This window comes from Lissotriton helveticus, chromosome 12 (assembly GCF_964261635.1).
Source record: "Lissotriton helveticus chromosome 12, aLisHel1.1, whole genome shotgun sequence".
NCBI lineage: Eukaryota > Metazoa > Chordata > Amphibia > Caudata > Salamandridae > Lissotriton > Lissotriton helveticus.
Genome location: NC_136073.1, coordinates 120,466,307 through 120,484,452, shown reverse-complemented (window position 1 = coordinate 120,484,452; position 18,146 = coordinate 120,466,307). Strand labels below are relative to the sequence as shown.

The window sequence follows — 18,146 nt, the reverse complement described above, 5'->3', positions numbered from 1 at the left end:
AGCCCCTGCAAATCCCTGTCCTTACTTCATATTCACCAAATGCTCAACCCCATCAGCACAACCCTCACAGCAATTCTCAACGACTCTCAATACCTCCACCTTCCAGGACTCCTGGAAACATGCCACCATCCTATCTCCTGATGAAACCCTCGACAGACCCAGAGATACTGGTAAACTACAGACCCCCTCCCTCTTCCCATACCTAGCCAAAGTACTAGGAAAGTAAATCAGTACCAGACTAGCCAGCTGTCTTAATGCCAACCACCCTCTGGACCCCTCTCAATCTTTATTCAGACCATCCACAGCCCTGAGACTACCCTCATTGCTGCCACTGACAAAATCTGCCTGAGGGGACACTGCAGCACTCATCCTACTTGACCTCTCTGGTGCTTTTAACACCGTCTCCCACCCAATCGTCATCTAATGCCTCCATGAGAATGGAATCCATGGACCAGCACTCCAATGTCGCAACTCCTTCCTTTCAGGACTCACCCATTCAGCTAAGCCCCTTACAATTCCACTGGCTCTAGCTTGATCTGCGACATCCCTCAAGCCTCTTCTGTCAAGTGTCCTTACTTACATTTTCAAAAGATACATGACACTTCTCACCATCATAGCCTATGCTCACGAGCTCAGCACCATTTCTTACACTGACGATTCCCAGCTCACCCTTTCCCTCTCAGAAGACATCCCTGACACCTAAGCGAACTTCATCAGCTGCATGTCCAAGGTCCTGAACTGGCTGAAAACTAGGCCTGCGAGTGAGTTCTTCTCCGCTCGTGATGTTTGTTGAGTTTTTCCCACTCAGTGTAGAGTGCAGAGTTCCCAAAAACTCAGTGTAGCAGAGTTTTTTCCTCGCTTGTCAACTTTAAGTTGGCAAACGCGGGCAAGGAAAATCTTACTCCAGACCACCTCCTGGTGAGATTTCTCAATGTGGGCAGTTGCAGATGGTCACCCCCACGCCTATTTAGAAACCTTCCGTTGACGTTGAGGGAGCTACCGCTTGAGTAGGATATCTACTCGAGTGGCAGGAAGAAGCAGCACTGTCTTGCTCTGCATGAGATGGAGTTTGTGCTGATTTTACAGCTCAGGACAAACACCAAGCACTAAAAGTCAGCACGAATGGCGTGACATAACACACTCCATTGCTTGACGAACTCTGCGTAGCCCGGCAGAGTTTTTTGGTCACTCCGCGGAGTTCTTCGTAGCAAAACTCTGCGAACTCCGGCAAGGCCTATTGAAAACCAAATGCTTAAACTCTACAATGAGAATCAGGAAGTGCTCCTATTTGTTCTCGGCCTGGTAGCCCTTAGAGTGATGGCCGATACCAAGCACGTCCAACTTTCCCAGGAATCTAGGGATCAACAATGACATCTCTATGTCCACCCACGTCAGAACAGTTGCATCCACCTGCTGCTTCCATACCCCCAAGCTCCTCAAGAAAATCAACAGATGACTCCTGCTAGACACCTGACGACCCACCTCTCGAGCCCTAATCGCCAGAGACTCCAATTCATACAGACTATCACCTCGACGACCTCCACTGGTTCCCTATCCACAGACGCACCCTTTTAAAGCTCCTCACACACACCTACAAAACACTATACAATCAAGAACCAGCACACCTCAGCAGCCTTATAGAGTACCACACACTCACCAGATACTTTGCTCAGCCAGCCTCCTCTTATCCCATGTCCTCTGCATCCCCTGAGCCAGAGCTGGGGGGTGCTCCATTTCCTACCTCTCCCCAAAACCTGAAACAACATCCCCTTCCACATAAGGGCTACCAGTTTCATCTCAGAATTCTGCCAGAAAGTGGAAAACTGGCTATTTTAATAGGCTTTGGTCAAAACTGCACCTCCCTGCTTAGGCACAGGATACCCTTCCAGGTGTGATACTTGCGTACACATAAGCATAACATAATATCTGTCCGGCTCGATGTTGGCATAAGTACTCGTTAATGAAGTCCTACTTTCTTTTAAAACCGGGTCCAGCAGTTAGGGCCTTTCACCCATTTGGTCCTCTAGAAAGTTTTGATCTGAGCCATTCCACAGAACCACCACTTTGGTGGGTACTGTTCTGGTATCTGTTCTAAAGGTGAGGAATCTGCGGTTATAAGCATCCATCATACAGACAAGTTACTTTCCTTCTGTAACTCTCCGAGTTGGATCCTTGAACTGCTGATTGCCCAGCTACCTCCATCTTTCCCATTCTGTGGATTGGTCTATTTATCAACCCCTAAAAGGTCTCATATTACAGATCATGACACAGGTACTTCTGATTATCGTTGATCTCTGCCTCCGAGGACTCCCGCAGAGTTGAGAAAGAAACTGTTGCCAGTACACAAGGGTGGCACTTACATACAGCTCCATTGGCTCTTCCGGGGCAGAACAAAGTCAACACGGAGCCACATGGTGCTGCCTAGCAGCATGCGGGTACAATGCTGTTTCAATCTTCCAGATCCAGTCTGATGTCTGGCAATATTCTAAGAGTGAGGAATCTGTGGCCAGGGTATCCACTAGACAGAGCCTTACCAAAGGTAAGTAACTTGTTCATCTATCCATTTACACTTAGCTGCAGTGACAGAATATTTCCCAAATAGAGGACGTGTCTATTTTGAAAAATGCATACACTACGTGTAGCACATTGCTCTCAAAAGAAAGGACCTACCATGCCCTTCTTAAGGAACATTCCCATACCAGAGATATGTAGGGCTGCTACCTGATCAGTGCCACACACGTTTACTAGACACAACTGTGTTGATATTCAGGCCCGTCAGACAGCTTCATTTAGCCAAACCGCGTTAAGAACTTTGTTCCAAACATCTGAATCATCGGTTCGGTACACACTGCTTAGGCAAGATGCTACTTTTATAGTCTATATAGAGCATGTGTATCTACAGCAACACATGCTACGAACAGCATGTTACTTACCCTTGTACTGTTGTAGATTTACATGCCCCCCCCCCCATCCTCCTTGGGAGCAAGCCATGATCCAGGATTTTTTTTACGTTTATTCCATCTCAATGAAAAATACACACATTCCGTCTTAGTTCACTACACCCACAGACATTACTCAGCTGGTATGGGAAAAATAATCTGAAATAGAATCTTTGTCCTTGTGGGCTAAGGGGTGCTTTGCGAGTTGTCTTGTGACTGAAATCTTCTTCAGACAATCATCTTGCAAATTTGTGCACCCAATACCTGATAACAGGAGTATACTGAGCATGGGCATCTAAAGCACTACAAGGTTTGAATAGATGGTTACAGGGTAAGTAACATTTTCCTTTCTTGTTCATACTGTTAAATTCACTCAATATTTTATTGCGGGATTTCTTGTCCGCTGTGCATGTGCGAAAATAGTTTTAAGAGGTTGATGTGCCAGAATGCCTTTGTTTGTTCAAGTGTGTGTTTTTAAAAAAAATGGTATCAAGGGGTTTGTAACCCCTAAAAGGACATTGGCCAAGAAGAGATACAAAGTGATAAGTTCCAGTGGAGTTGTTGAAGTTGTTCTCATTACTTTCCAAATATTATACTGCATTGTACAGGCATAAAACAGAGAATAAGGAAGTGTTTGTTTTATTTCCCAGCGTCCAGTGCAAGTGTTGATTCAAGCTGGTTGAGAACGGATGAGAGTCTCCAGCTACGTGGTGGGTTGAAGACTCCCCAACTAACATCCACAACACTGAGAGGAAACCGCAAGCCTGCGGAGCAGCCAGAAAGTCTTCTACAGGAAGAGGACGAATATGAAGACACAGATATATCAGAGAGAGGCTCAGAGTCCGACTTCGCAGAGAGGTATTGATTCATTAAGGAAGGGCTGTCAAGTGTGTTTCTCTGGCACCTCTAATACTTATACTTAACTTATCTCTTACAGCCAGTCGTGGCTTGGTACTCAGCGTTTGCGACAGTTGACAACACCGACCAGTCATGGGCAGCTGCACTCAGTTCCTTCCTGCCAGCTCAGAGAGCACCCAATGTATCCTGAGTGGCAAGCGCCTGCAAAACCAGCCATTGATTCTAGCATTGTGTTGCAAGGGTCCCAGCAACAGGCACCTGAAACCCCAGTAAGTGAGCCCCAACCGCGCCAACTTAGGACCAAGAAGCAGACACCTTCGATGCCATCCAGTGACCGCAGAATGCGCTTGCTGGGTCCTCAGGCACAGGCCCCTGCTACTCCAGCCAGCAGTTCCAGAGAAACTCTCAGCAGTGGGATAAACAGGTGCTTTTTTCCAAAATGCTGCTTTAACTTGCTCTTCTCATGACATTGCATGACCAAGCACAGTTTTATGGCATAGCAACTGTTGATTTACACCTTCTTCCTACTAGGCTCCGACTGATGGAGGAGGATGAAGATGATGATGATGAGTTGATAATCCGAGAAGATGATACAAGTGAGGAATCCGAGCAGCAACCAGAAATTGACATGGTGAGAAAACTGCACAATAGCAAACACTTCTTCTATACAGTTGCTTATCCAGTCAGCAAGGTATTTTCAATAGATTCAGTTTAACATTTCCTGCTGTCATTGGGTAGTTATTAGACCACTGTGAATTCCTTTTTATATTCTCCATGTCACAGGTGTGACAATTTTGTTTCAGCTTTCAGAGAACCTATAAATCCCCACTTCTCCCAAAAATATTTTCTACAGAAGCAGGAATGAAGTTGCTGGAATCCTTAGAAGTGAGAGGGCAGCAAGTAAATCTATCGAAGATACCAACAAGAAAGAACTAGTGTCACAGTGGGGTAAAGAAAAGATACTTCTTAGTAATCATAGGTCACCAATTCTTAAACCTTGAATTATGAATATTCCTGCCCACAGACTCTTCTTGAACCCTTCTTAGCCTTGATACTATATCCAATTTTGTTTCGCCAATTCAATTGTCAAAAGCCGCCACTGGACATGAAGTCCCCGCCAAACGCAATAAAATGTGTCTGTGAAGGAGCTAATGAAAACAGTAATGTCAATTTCATTTTTTTGTGCACTTGACAGAATGCAGGATCTGCCTGCAGCTTCCAATTTTCCGAAATCTAGGAACCCAGCTACCTCTTGTCCTGCAGTGTCAAACCCGGCTTTCACTAATTCAAGTGGCTTTCACTAATTCAAGTGACCGATTGACTTGTTACCAATGAAAAAATGTCAACAGCAGACTATATGCAAAAAAGAAAAACTACTTGCTTTTTTTCCCTCTTATGTTTTTTTTTTTAGAGGATCTGGCAGCCAAATGCCTCACAAGGGTTCATTGACTTTGATGGATAATACTCCAATTCCTTGGGCGTCATCTCTTGCACGACCTAGATAATTATAGTGACCCCCTTAATACCCATTGGAATTATATGAGTGGTGCCAATACTCCACGTCAGGGCCGTTCCCCCTCTGCTGATAGTCTTCTGACGGAGAAACAATTTTGATTCTTAGCAGTAATGTAGACAGCTGTAGAAGATTCGGATCTACCCCTGCACATAACCTAGAAGTTCAACATCTTTATAGAACAGCAATGTTTTGATTTGTTCTGCATTCCGTCCATCAATTGTGTGTCTTTTGCCCCCTTGGATCTAGGCCTAGATCCGGATCGGCGTCGGTTGACCTCATTACGCCTCCACTGGCGCCGCTTCCTCCGGCACCATTTCTGCATTCGACACCGGTCGGCCCAATGCTGGATCCGGCGCCGAAAGGGTTTTTTGTACCCCTGTTCTCTCCTGGGGTCCATTTCAGCCAGATTGGCACCCAGAGGATGAGGAGGAGGACTGGGAGGGGTCAGGAGACCCTTTAGCTGATCAGCCAGAATTTGAACAGGAATGTAGAGAGGAACTGGGGAATTTCAGTGGTCTGGATACCTCCCCTGACCTAGGCATGTTGTCTCCTCCTACCGTGGTTACGGAGGAGGGAGCTTTGTACCGAGTTTTGTTGCGTAGGTCAGCTGAGGGGCTCAACCTCGAACCTCCTGACAGAGGTGCTTTTGGCCACTTGGTCCAGGCCCAACACGGGGGCTCCCGTGGATAGGATGATTGCCCAACGCCACCGCCTGGCCCAGGGAGATCCACTTTCCTTTCCCAACACCCCACCCCAGAGAGCTTGGTGGTCCAAGCCTCCACTTCCAAACGCACATTCCCTACCGCACCCCTGGAAAGGGAATCCAAGAAGCTGGACCATCTTGGAAAGAAAAATTTGTCTTCTGCCAGCTTAGGACTGCGGTCCGTAAACACTGCATGTCTGTTGGACCATTATTCCCACTTGGTGTGGGATACGGTGGTGCATGTGCTGCCTCAGTGTCCGGAGGAGGCCTGGACAGTTCTCACCCAGGCTGTTTCCGCCGGAAGAGATGCAGCAAAGTTTGCGATACGTTGTGGGCTGGATACCGCCGACTCTCTGGGCAGAACCATTTCCACGTCAGCGCCTCGTCGCTACGCCGGGATTAGGTCGACTGGTTTTTCAGGGGATGTCCAGAACACCTTGATGGACATGCCCTTTGATGGCTGTCACCTTTTTGGCGACAAAGCAGACAACGCTCTAGAGTGCTTCAAGGACTCACGGGCTATGGCCAAGTCCTCGGGCCTCTCCACCCGCCTGTGTAGTCTGCTGTTCACCCCTTTTGTGGCTACGGAAGGGGCGCCTGCTATGTCCCGTCCAGAGCCACAGGCCGCAGCAAGTTACCCAACCTTCGCGTGGCCAGGGACGTGGGAACAACCGTTGTCGTTCTGGGGGTGTGAGAAAGTGCCCTCTTTCTTGCATGGTATGCCCCCACTCTGTGCTGAATTGCTGATGTTCTTTGACTGAGTGTGCCCTGGGCTCCTGCAAATCAGGTACCCAGACGCCTATGTTCCTTCCCTAAAACTGCATCGAAGCCTAAACCCAATTGGCATCTCTGGCCACATGTCAGCCCCTGGTAAGTGGTTCCACAGGTACCCAGGGCACTGTGACCAGAGAAGGCCTCTGAGGGCTGCAGCACTTATTGTGCACACATCCCAGTGTGCCATGCCCACAAACAACTGCCCTGGCATACATCAGTCACCCCTCTAGATGGGTGCCCTATGCCAGTGGTGAGGGTACAGGTCCATGAGCCATGTACCCCTGCAGTGCCCAAGTCCATTCCTGGGCACTGTAACTGCAATGCTGCCATCAAGAGTATATGGTGCTGGGAGTTTGTCATTACGAACTCCCCAACATCATAATGGCTACACTGAAGATTGGGAAGTTTGGTATCAAACTTTTCAGCACATTAAACCCACACTGATGCCAGGGTGGGATTTAATGTAAAATGCACAACAGAGGGCATCTTAGAGATGCCACCTGAAATTCGACCAACTGCTAGTGTTCAAGTTCAAGTTCAATCTTTATTTCGTTGCATTGCAACATAAAAGATAACAATAAAATATAAGCATAACATGATACAACTCACAACAATAATCGAACTTACAGTTCATTATAATTGGGCACCCTATTATAAGATCTACATTTCATCATATTTGGACACACAAAATTATAGTTTAAATTTATCACAGAAATAAATAAATATTTAAAATGTTTAAAAAACAAGTAAAAAAACATTAAATTAGTTTATAACAGCCAGGAATTTGAGATGGTACAACTAACTAGACATGATTCATGATTTAAACAAGTCCAGGATAAGCATTCTTTTCTTAGTTAAAATGAAAAAGTTAATTTCCGTCTAATAAAATATACGGCCAATAAAAATTTGCTGATTCCGAACACAATTACTTGACTGGTGTCCGTACTTAGGATCCTGCCAGCTTCCCTATGGGAAGTAGAGCCAATATTGCGGCACAAGGAAACTATCCATCTTTTCCTTGCCCTACCATAGCTAGGGCAGAAAAACAATATATGAAAAATATCCTCCCTTTGGTTGTTGGTGCACAGGGTGCAATAGTCATTATCTGTCTTCCCCCATCTTTTCTCGGTTACCTTTGTCCTCAGCGTTCCATATCTGAATTTTATATACAAAGATTTGGCCAATGGTGGCTGGATTTCATCAAAAAATTGTTCAAAGGATGCCTCATTTTTTACCATAAGGAATTTTTCTGTAAGAGGACCGTGTGTTCTTATATACACAGAATCATGGCTCACATATGACCAAAAGGACAGTTTGACTATTTTCTTGGAGGCGGAATTTAAAGATTCTGGCTCATTCCAATAGTGTGTTAATCCGAGCTTAGTTAACCAGATTTTTACATGTTTGAACCAATAAATTTTACTGTCACTATCGAGCTCAAGGACTTCTTCCAAACCTTTTTTATAGTCGGATAGTTCAAGGGTTGTCCACAATCTGACCCACAACAATACTGGTCTCAATATTACATGATGATCTGTATGTTTGATGTTTAGATCAAGGAATAAGGGTATCAAAGGGGTATTGATGGGAACTTTTAAGAGCCCCCTGATAAATTTATTCTCCAGTATTTCGAAGGTTTTCTTGCATACTGGCCCCCAGATTTCTGCCCCATACAGTGCAGCAGATTGAACCTTGTATCTGAAAAGCTCTAATGCTGGGGTGACTGCCTTATTCACACTTTTATTGTATCTCTGTAATATTGGAAAACAATTTTGTTTAAACACCAATTTTGATTTCTCTAGTTGTGGGCCCCATCCCATTGTTGAGTCTAGCAGGACCCCCAGGTATGTAAAACTGTGCTCGTAATCTAGTTTTTGACCGTTTAACATTAAATTCCTTTTAAAAGTTTTATGCGGATTTAGTGCCATATATTTTGTTTTTTTTATATTGATTTCTAATCCTTTTGAAATACAATACTGTTGGAACCTATCTAGTAAGGTCTGTAGGCCACGTGGCGTTTGCGAAATTAAAATTGTATCATCCGCGAAGAGGAGGGACGCAACACGTTCCCCCCCCCCAATCGGGGCGAGTCATTGTCACAATTTTCCATGTAGGCTGCTATATCATTTACGTAAAGGGAGAAAAGTGTGGGGGCCAGTACGCATCCCTGGCGTACTCCCCTTTTTATGGGGATTGGGTCTGTAAGTTCCCCATTTGGGCCCCACCTAACCTTAGCATAATTCTCCTGATGCAAGCCCATCACAAGTTTTAGCAATTCGCCTGGTAGTCCTTGCCTATTCAGAGTTTTCCAGAGTAAGTCACGAGGAATTAGGTCAAATGCTGCTCGTAGGTCTACGAAGGTCACATACAAGTGACCTTTGCGGATAATGACGTATTTCCAATACAAGCAGCATAACCTAAATACCTGGTCAATGGTTCCCGTTTTATTCCTAAATCCCGCCTGATATTTAGATAAAACTGACTCCTCCTCCACCCATGAATTTATTCGATTTAAAATATGCCTGGCATATATCTTCTGTGTTATGTCTAAAAGACTAATGGGGCGATAATTGGCTGGATCGCCACGATCCCCTTTTTTAAAAATAGTAATGATTTCTGCGCCATTCCATGTGTCCGGAATGTGGCCGCTAGCCGCAACTATATTAAATAAATGATTCAAATAGGGTGCCCAGACGTCAACATTATACAGATGAAGATCGCCCGGAATTTTATCAAGCCCAGGCGCCTTCCCTTTTTTATCATGGCAATTGCTGTCTCTGTTTCTTGCATGTCAAAAACTACCGGGTAGGTGTTAACTGGTATTATGGCAGAGGATGCGTCTGTTACAACATCAATTGAAGTTTTAGCTGCATACAGCGATGTAAAATGTTGACCCATATATCCTCGTCTAGATAGACCTCCCTGGAGCCTTTCTCACGTTTATTCTCCTTAGCTGCAAGTTCCCAAAATTGTTTCTGGTCCTTGTTTTTGGCGGCTATTAACATGCTGAGCCATATTTCCTCATCCCAAGAGGATTTCGCTCTTAATATTATTTTATTGTAAGCCTTCCTTTTATCTCTAATTGCTATTGGACCTTTCCCTTTAACAGCATCAATCAGTGCAGTTTTGGCAAGACGACATTCCTTATTATACCAGGGTTTGCCTGTAGATTTGGCATTAGTCGTACCTACACCTTTTTTAGGTTTTTTTGTAAGGAGTTCTAATAATTTACTGAAAAGGGACTTGTGCAATTTAATGAATTCTTTAGAATCGCAGCTATAAGGACAATATGAGTCAAAGGTATCTGCAAAGATGCAGTAAATGTTGGCCAGTAAATCCTCTCTTCCCAATATGTAGGCCCATTTAACCGCCCTACGATTGTTACTAAGGATAATATTATCTGTTGTAGATAAGGATGCTAGGCTATGGCCTCCCTCTGTAGCTCCCAGCCCCTTTAACATACTTTGAAGGAAACTAGTTTCTAAAGGGCAATGGTCGCTTTCATATCTCTCTTTGACCTTTAAGTCTACTGTAAAAGGCCACAGGTCAAAGGAGACAATGACATAATCTAGTTTGCTTTCATAATCACGCCTCTTAAAGGTGGGGGCTTTCGGGCTGTCAGATGGCATACGCCCGTTACATGCTCTCAGGCCATGAGAAGTTAACAATCTTGTGATCTGAAGAGCCCGTGCAGTGCTAACGACCATTCTATTTTCATTCAGGGCTGGTATTCCATTGGCAATGTCCTCATCTTCATACAATTGGGCTATGTCTGTAATTGGTTCAAAATTACAATTCAGATCCCCACATAGGATAACACTTGCATCTGTTTTTAATGTATCCATGAATGATTCTAACTTCCCTATACATGGTGATTCCTTGTGGGAAGAGTGGGGACTGTTATACACATTAAAGAGGTAGATCACCCTGTTGTCCGCAGTGGTTATTTCCAGACCAAGAATGTCTGGAGAATCTGTGGTAAGCATTTTTATACATATTTTGATAGAAACACTGATCCATATTAATAGACCTCCAGATGCACGACCTCTTAATGAGGACACAGCCTCTATTTGATAGGATTTATAGCCAACCCTGTGCAACTGTACTGTGGCCCATGTTTCCTGTAGCACACAGATATCAAAAGTGTTCATATATTTGTTCCAGTCAGGATCACATAATTTCACACGCACCCCTGCTATATTCCATGAAACCAATGAAAACAAGGGGGTTCCCTCATTTGACCCAAGAGGCATTACCGGTGAGGCAACGGACAAACTACTATTAACTTCATCACCTATTGCAACAGTACATGAGCCCATCTTTGAACAACTAGTTCCTTTTTCTTCATTACACCCCACAGTACATGAGACATTTTCATCCCCCCTAACATCATCTCTACTTTTTCGACTTGAAGCGATTGTGAGCAAAGGAAATCCCTCATTTGTCCCAAAAGACACTGCATTTGAAACAACATGCAAACTGCTGATTGCTTCATCACATATTACAACAGTACGTAAGCCTAACTTTAGACAACTAGTCCCTTGTTCTTCATTATACCCCACAGTGCATAAGACATTTTCAACTCCCCTAACATCCTCTCTACTCTTTAAACTTCAATCACACTCCTCCATGCCACTGAATACCTCAAACCTGTTAGATAATTCTAAGGGAGTGAATGGTATCATGTGAGCCATATTTCCTTTTTCTCCTACGTTGTGGCTAGTCGGTATCATATTCCACCCAAGCATCGCAGGGGTTGGGGCTGGTTGATGCATGTAGGCAGGATTCCTGGCAATCTCCATGTTAGAGAAATGATTGGTGAAGGAGATATTGTTGGTTAGATGTTGGGGGGGAAATACTGTAGATCTTGGATAAAAATAGGTCAAGGGGCGCGGTACAATACAATTGTTTTCGTTGCCATAAGGCCAGTTCAGGATGTATTGAACGGCTTTTTTGTCCCTAAAGTTAACAACAACAATATCACCCCCTATATCTTTTATTCTTCCTCCCAACCATGATAAGCGACGGACATGGACAATTTCTCCATTTACATGACTGGCTTTAGGTCTGTACAATGACAACCAGTGCATTATCTTGTTTTTTAATTGAAAGTAACCTTCCCGTTTACCACTTGAGAGTTCAGGAACCCCAGTGAGTACCACCACATATGGTAGAGCTTCCGGCGGGAGTTCCGTGGGTGGTCTCCTACCCTGTCCCCCTCTTTCATGGCTAATCTCGTTCTCTTCCGGTCTTAAGGGTCTATTCGTGGGGATACTTAATTCCCTTGCATGGGTGTTAATTAGAATATCAGTGTTATAATTGGGTGTTGTAATTAGTCTACCCATAGATGTTTTTACCTGTTTAGGTTTAGGTTTATTGGGAGGTTTACTAACAGATGATGCTTCTGTTGGCAAGTGATTAGAAGCAACTGTAATAGCTGCTTTCTGATTGTTGTCAATAGTAGAAGTGGAGGATGTTGCAGCCACTATGTGTGTTAGGGGGGTATGTATCGGAGTTGGAGCTTTGTGAAGTTGTAATGCTTTCAGAGGCCCTAATGACCTGACAGAATTCCCAATAACTGTCAGATCCACCTCTATTTTCCCTAGCCTTAGTTCCACTCCCTTTAATCTTTCTGCTATGGCCAGCATGTAACTTCGCACAATCAATTCTATATTGTCCAAAAGAGTCTTAGGGGAGGCTGGATGCAGTCCTTCTTCCAATGGAATATGGATAATATCAGACTCTGTAGCTGTTTGGGAGGATGGTATCACAGGTGTAGGGGGGTTAAGTCAGATCCTATTTTTTGTTTGCTGACATGTTCTCCCATAGTCGTATTAGTAACAGAGTTGGACTTCTTCCCGAATTCTGTATGACTTAATCTGGGCTTGTTTAAGTCCAATTTTTTTCGTCTCCTTTTGGATGGTGGGGGCCCCTGTATTTTGTGTGGCAATGGCCCCAGATTCTTACCTCTTACTACCTTCCCCGGCCTGATTGTAGGTGAGATCATAGTTTTGAGAGGATTAGGTGAACTAGGGAGATCGTGTATCACGATTAGTGTTTCTAGCTGGGTTTGCGTAGGGGAAATGGCAGGAGCTAGACATTCCTTAAGTAGTAGGGGCACACTAGCGGTCGGAGATATATTATCTGACAGTGTGGTATTCAGATCATTGTCCAAGGTGACAGAAATAATAGGCTCAGACAAGGTCCTATTTTTGATACGTTCAATTGAACGGCGACGATCTGCCCGCCGCTCTGCTAATAATAGTTCTTTACTGCCCTCAGGAGCTACTTTGGGAAAATAGTCATCCAGAGTTCGATTTAACATGCCCCCGTTTTTGTCCAAGCCATTAATAGCGGGGCTAGCAGCAGCTGTGGCCATCGTACAATGGAAACGGTGGAGGGGCTATAATAGTAGGTGGATCACTACTTACTCAGCAAATAGACCAGGACTTCGGGCCCAGCACAGTCTCCTCAGGCCTCTGAGGGCCACAGAGGGCCCGCCCTTTGCCCGGCACCGCCCGCGCGCGTCCCGCGACGCGGAGGAAGCCGCGATGTTTTGTGTGCCTCTGGTCGGGTGAAAGGGCGTAGATGGGCGGAGCTAGCCCAGCCAGGGATTATGGTGCCGGTAGTCCCCCTGCTCGTCAGCCGCGTCCGATGTAAAAAGCGGCGGGGGGGGGGGGCCAGCAGATCAAGGCAGCAGCGCTCTCAGTAGCGCGGACCCCAGCGGTAAAGTTCCCTCTGTCCCTAGGACAGGCAGCAGTCTCTGCAACGAATGTGGCAAATCGTGGCAGGTAGGCAATGCGGTCTCCCACTCCTGTGTGGAAGCCGGGATGTTTTGTGTGCCTCCGGTCGGGTGAAAGGGCGTAGATGGGCGGAGCTAGCCCAGCCAGGGATTATGGTGCCGGTAGTCCCCCTGCTCGTCAGCCGCGTCCGATGTAAAAAGCGGCGGGGGGGGGGCCAGCAGATCAAGGCAGCAGCGCTCTCAGTAGCGCGGACCCCAGCGGTAAAGTTCCCTCTGTCCCTAGAACAGGCAGCAGTCTCTGCAACGAATGTGGCAAATCGTGGCAGGTAGGCAATGCGGTCTCCCAACTGCTAGTGACCTGAATGAATGGCTGCTTAGGCTGACACCACCAGACATGTTTCTCGACCCCTGGGTCGAGAGCTTGCTGCTCTCGGGGGCCTGAAACAATGCACATCCTGGGATGAGGTGCTAAGCCTCCGCCCCCAGGATGGGCAGGGTTCACGGAGGAGAAGCTTCAAAGGTATACCGCCTTTGTGAGCCTCTCCAGATCATTTGCTGCTTTCAGCAACTGGTCCCCACTGGTTCTACCCTCTACTTTGGGCGGGAGAACCGGCGGGAAAAACAAGTGAGGAAGAGAGGTGTGACCACCCCTGCCAACTCCACCCCTCAGGTGAGGGAGGCGAGGTGAAGCACAACCTCGAGTCCCCACCATCTTGATGATGGAGGACCTAGCCAACTAGGGATCCCCCCCCCCACTGGAGGGTGGCACGATAGGGGGTGTACCCACCCCAAGGAAGGGACCCATTGGTCCATGTCCTTACCTACCCGTAACGTCCCTAAATCTAGTATTTAGGGGGCACCATGAACCTTGCTTCCTCAGATACAGCCTGACAACAAGAAAAAGCTAATAAGAGGAAGATGCCCACTGACTTGGCCCAGCCCTACCGACCTGTCTCCCCTCGAACCTACTCCTGCGAAACCCTGGGGTGTCCTGCAGCCAGCAACCTCAAAAGCCCTGAGGGCCTGCCTTCCTTAACTTCCAAAGACTGCTTCTCCCGTGAACACTGGATTTGTTCAACTGCAACCTTTGGCAGCAGCCAGGGACCGCGAATCCATCCCACTCTGCACCCGCCGAACCCAGCCAGAACTTGAGTGGGAAAAGACCACAAGAAGGTCACCCCGGCAATCCTGACCCAAGATCTGGCGACCTCTGACCTGCCTCAAGCCTCCAGCCGACGCCTGCAGCCTAAATTCAGAAGGCCCCCCTAACTGCGACCAGGAGCTGGTAAGAAGATCCGACCCCAAAAGGCACCCCTGCAAACCGACGGTGCCTCGCCAAACCGTATCTTCCCAACTTACCTCTCCAAGTGGTGGTCGCACCCAGAAGTCCTTCGTCTCCCTGCCTGCGGCGCTTTTGCAAACCGGAGGTTCTCCATAGAAAACAACAGGGCGCCCAACGTCGAAAAAGCACTCTGCACCCTGCCGCCCCAGTGCCGCTGAGGGTGCACCTTTTGTGCTACTTTGTTTCCCCATTTGCCCTGACCTTAACCCTAGGAGCTTTGCTCCCAGAACCCAGTGGCCTGCTTGCCAGTAGCCCCCAACCGGATGCTCCCTATCCCCCATTGGATAACATTGGGCCCCAACACTCTGCACACGGCCGTTCTGGTGCCGCTGAGGGTGCAACAACAGTGCATCACTGACCCTGGGAGCCCCCCCAGTCTAACCTCAGAACCTTAACTCTCACAGTTGATTACTTACCTGTGAACCGTTAACCTGTTTTCCCTCCATAGGATAACATTGACACTTTTTCTCCAAAAAGTGTGGAGTTTTGAAATCTAAAAATATTCCAAATAACCAAAACGTAATTACTTACCAGTTTCCAGGAAATTTCCCATTGCTGAATCTAGGTATCCAGCACAGAGTTAGAAAAGTAATGTAAAAAATAACTTGTGTTGCATCCTACTGCATCACCTGTAAATCAAACAAAGTACAATTTCCATTGCATTTTCAAACTGTTCTATATATCCAGTAATGTATTACTGAAAAGTATTTCATGCTTACCTGTGCCAGGCTTGCTTGGTTCTAAAAATAAAACAGTATATATGTTTATACAAATACAATTGCCCTAGAGTTCAGTTATTGAGTGTGTGAATTTATTTGCTGAGTGTGTCCATCAAATGCTTAACACTGTCCTCTGATACTGCCTTACTTCTCGACCACACTACCACAATTAGAGGGTAAGGTTCTATCTAACTTTAACCTCTGCCTACCTCTGGGGTCACTTGGACTCTATTCACACTATACCTCATTTTGGTGTAGTATATATAGAGCCAATTTCCTACAGGGGGGCAGCTGACGGGCCAGTCCACCAACCACCCCTCTGCAGCAGCCTCCAAACCTTCCTAGTCTGACATTTTAGGCCCATCAAACACCAGTGGGCGGCAGGATTCACCATCACCTCCCCCACTGGTGCACCATCAGGTCGGACAGGTGGGTCTTGCAGATAGTCTGAAGGGGCACCTCCCTCCCCTTTGAGGCTACCCCTCCAGCCATGCCATCGCAATACCACCATAAGTCTGAGGATCACCTGGCCCTTCTCCAGCAGGAGTTTACGGCTCTTGGCCAAGGGAGCCATCAAGCGCATTCCTGTCCCAGAAGTAGGTTGTGGTTGTTATTCCCACTACGTTCTCGTTTCCAATAAGGACAACGGCCTGCGTCCTATCTTGGATGTCTGGAATGTCAACCCCTTCCTCCGGAAGAAGTTCAAGCTGTTGACTCTTGCCCACGTCTCGTCCGCCCTCGACCCGCAGGACTGGATGGTAGCGTTGGACTTGCAGGACGCTTATTTCCACATCCACTTCCTGCCTGCCCACCAGCATTACCTGCGGTTCACGGTAGGCCACGAGCATTTCCAGTTTACTGTGCTCCCCTTTGGCCTTACCAATGCCCCTCGCATGTTCATGAAAGTGATGGTGGTGGTCGCAGCTCATCTGCGCCGATCAGGGGTTTCAGTCTTCCCCTATCTCGACGATCGGTTGTTAAAGGCGGGCTCGCCCCAAGCAGTTGTCTCCCACCTCCAGACTACGGCAGACCTCCTGCATTCGCTGAGGTTTTCAATCAATGTGCCGAAGTCACACCTCGATTCCTCTCAGAAGCTCCTTTCCATCGGAGCGGTTCTGGACACTGCGCAGTTTCGGCTCTATGCTCCCGAACCGCGAGTCCGGGATATTTGGGCTATGATTCCGATCTTTCAGCCTCTATCTCGGGTTTCAGTCAGAATGACCCTGAGGCTTCTGGGCCTCATGGCCTCCTGCATCCTGCTAGTCGATCATGCCAGATGGCATATGCGGGCTCTGCAGTGGGACCTGAAGTTCCAGTTGGCGCAGCATATGGGGAATCTGTCGGACTGCGTTCAGATCTCGGAGGGCACTGCTCAACAACTGTAGTGGTGGCTCACGAACTGGGATTGGGTCAACGGCAGTGCCCTCTTCCTTCCCCAACCAGAACATACAGTGGTGACGGACGCATCCCTTCTGGGATGGGGCGGCCACATGGGAGAGGCGGAGATCAGAAGCCTCTGGTCTCCGGCAGAGTCTGAGCTCCATATCAACCTTCTGGAGCTCCTGTCTTGCACTCAAGGCATTCCTTCCCTCTTTCCAGGGAAGAGTAGTGCAGGTGTTCACGGACAACACCACCGCCATGTGGTACTGCAACAAACCGTGCGGGGTGGGGTCGTGGACCCTATGTCAAGAGGCTCTCCGTCTCTGGACATGGCTGAAACATCGGGGCATATATCTGTGGTATAACACCTGGCAGATTCCCTGAACGCCAGGGCTGACAAACTCAGCCGCAGGTGCATGATCCATCACAAATGGCGTCTTCACTCGGAGGTGGTGCAAGGTCTCTTTCAACAGTGGGGAGAGCCTTGGTTAGATCTATTCGCCACCAAAGAAAATGTGCAATGTCAGCAATTCTGTACCGCGCAACCATCCTGCGAGGCCCGGAGCTCTGGCGCCTCATCAATTCTCAGTCACGGGTGGGTGCACTGCCACTGGAGGAGAAAAGGAGAAGGGGTGGAGAATGGGGGTGGGGGGCATTCCAGCGTCTTCAGCCTGAGGAAGGATGTGGGGCCCCACATCGCGAGGCCCCTTGGTCGTGGCCCAGTCCGCAGGGCCCGGTGATGCAGGCTCAAGTCTGTCCTGAGTTCATGCGGCCGACTTTCCTAACTAGTGCACTCTTTGGGAACGGTCAATGGTCCCGCACAGCGGGCCTATCTCACCGGGTCCGGGCGCCAGCGTAGTATCAACGTCCGACCTTAGGCGTCTCTCGACGATCCTGCAAGGCATCTGTTCCGCCCCGAAATGGCGAACCAGGGCAGCACACCAGGGTCCACCGCTGGAGCCTTTGGGGGTACTCGCCGTGACGGACCAACTGTTCTAACCCCGCCGCTATGAGCAAGGGAGACCACTTGACCAAACACCACAATTGCACCGGCTCCGGTCTGGGGTTCCTCCAAGCTGTCCATGTCCTGCTGCCCTTTTCAGCTGAAGAGGGGGCCTCCTCAAAACACTGCGGCCCGTCCTGCACCTGGTTGCTTGCATGCACCAGGCATCA

The 18,146-nt window shown here is 47.5% G+C and overlaps 1 protein-coding gene across 2 annotated transcripts in view; it reads left to right on the top strand.

Annotated features, from left to right (window-relative positions):
- Positions 1 to 18,146, top strand: part of STAG3 (STAG3 cohesin complex component) — a 1,426,160-nt gene that overhangs the window by 1,337,859 nt on the left and 70,155 nt on the right. For both annotated transcript variants that reach the window (XM_078669437.1, XM_078669436.1), the window contains exons 30-32: positions 3,590 to 3,797; positions 3,877 to 4,221; positions 4,329 to 4,428. In XM_078669437.1, the coding sequence (XP_078525563.1) occupies positions 3,590 to 3,797; positions 3,877 to 4,221; positions 4,329 to 4,428 (653 nt within the window). The remainder of the gene's footprint in view (positions 1 to 3,589; positions 3,798 to 3,876; positions 4,222 to 4,328; positions 4,429 to 18,146) is intronic.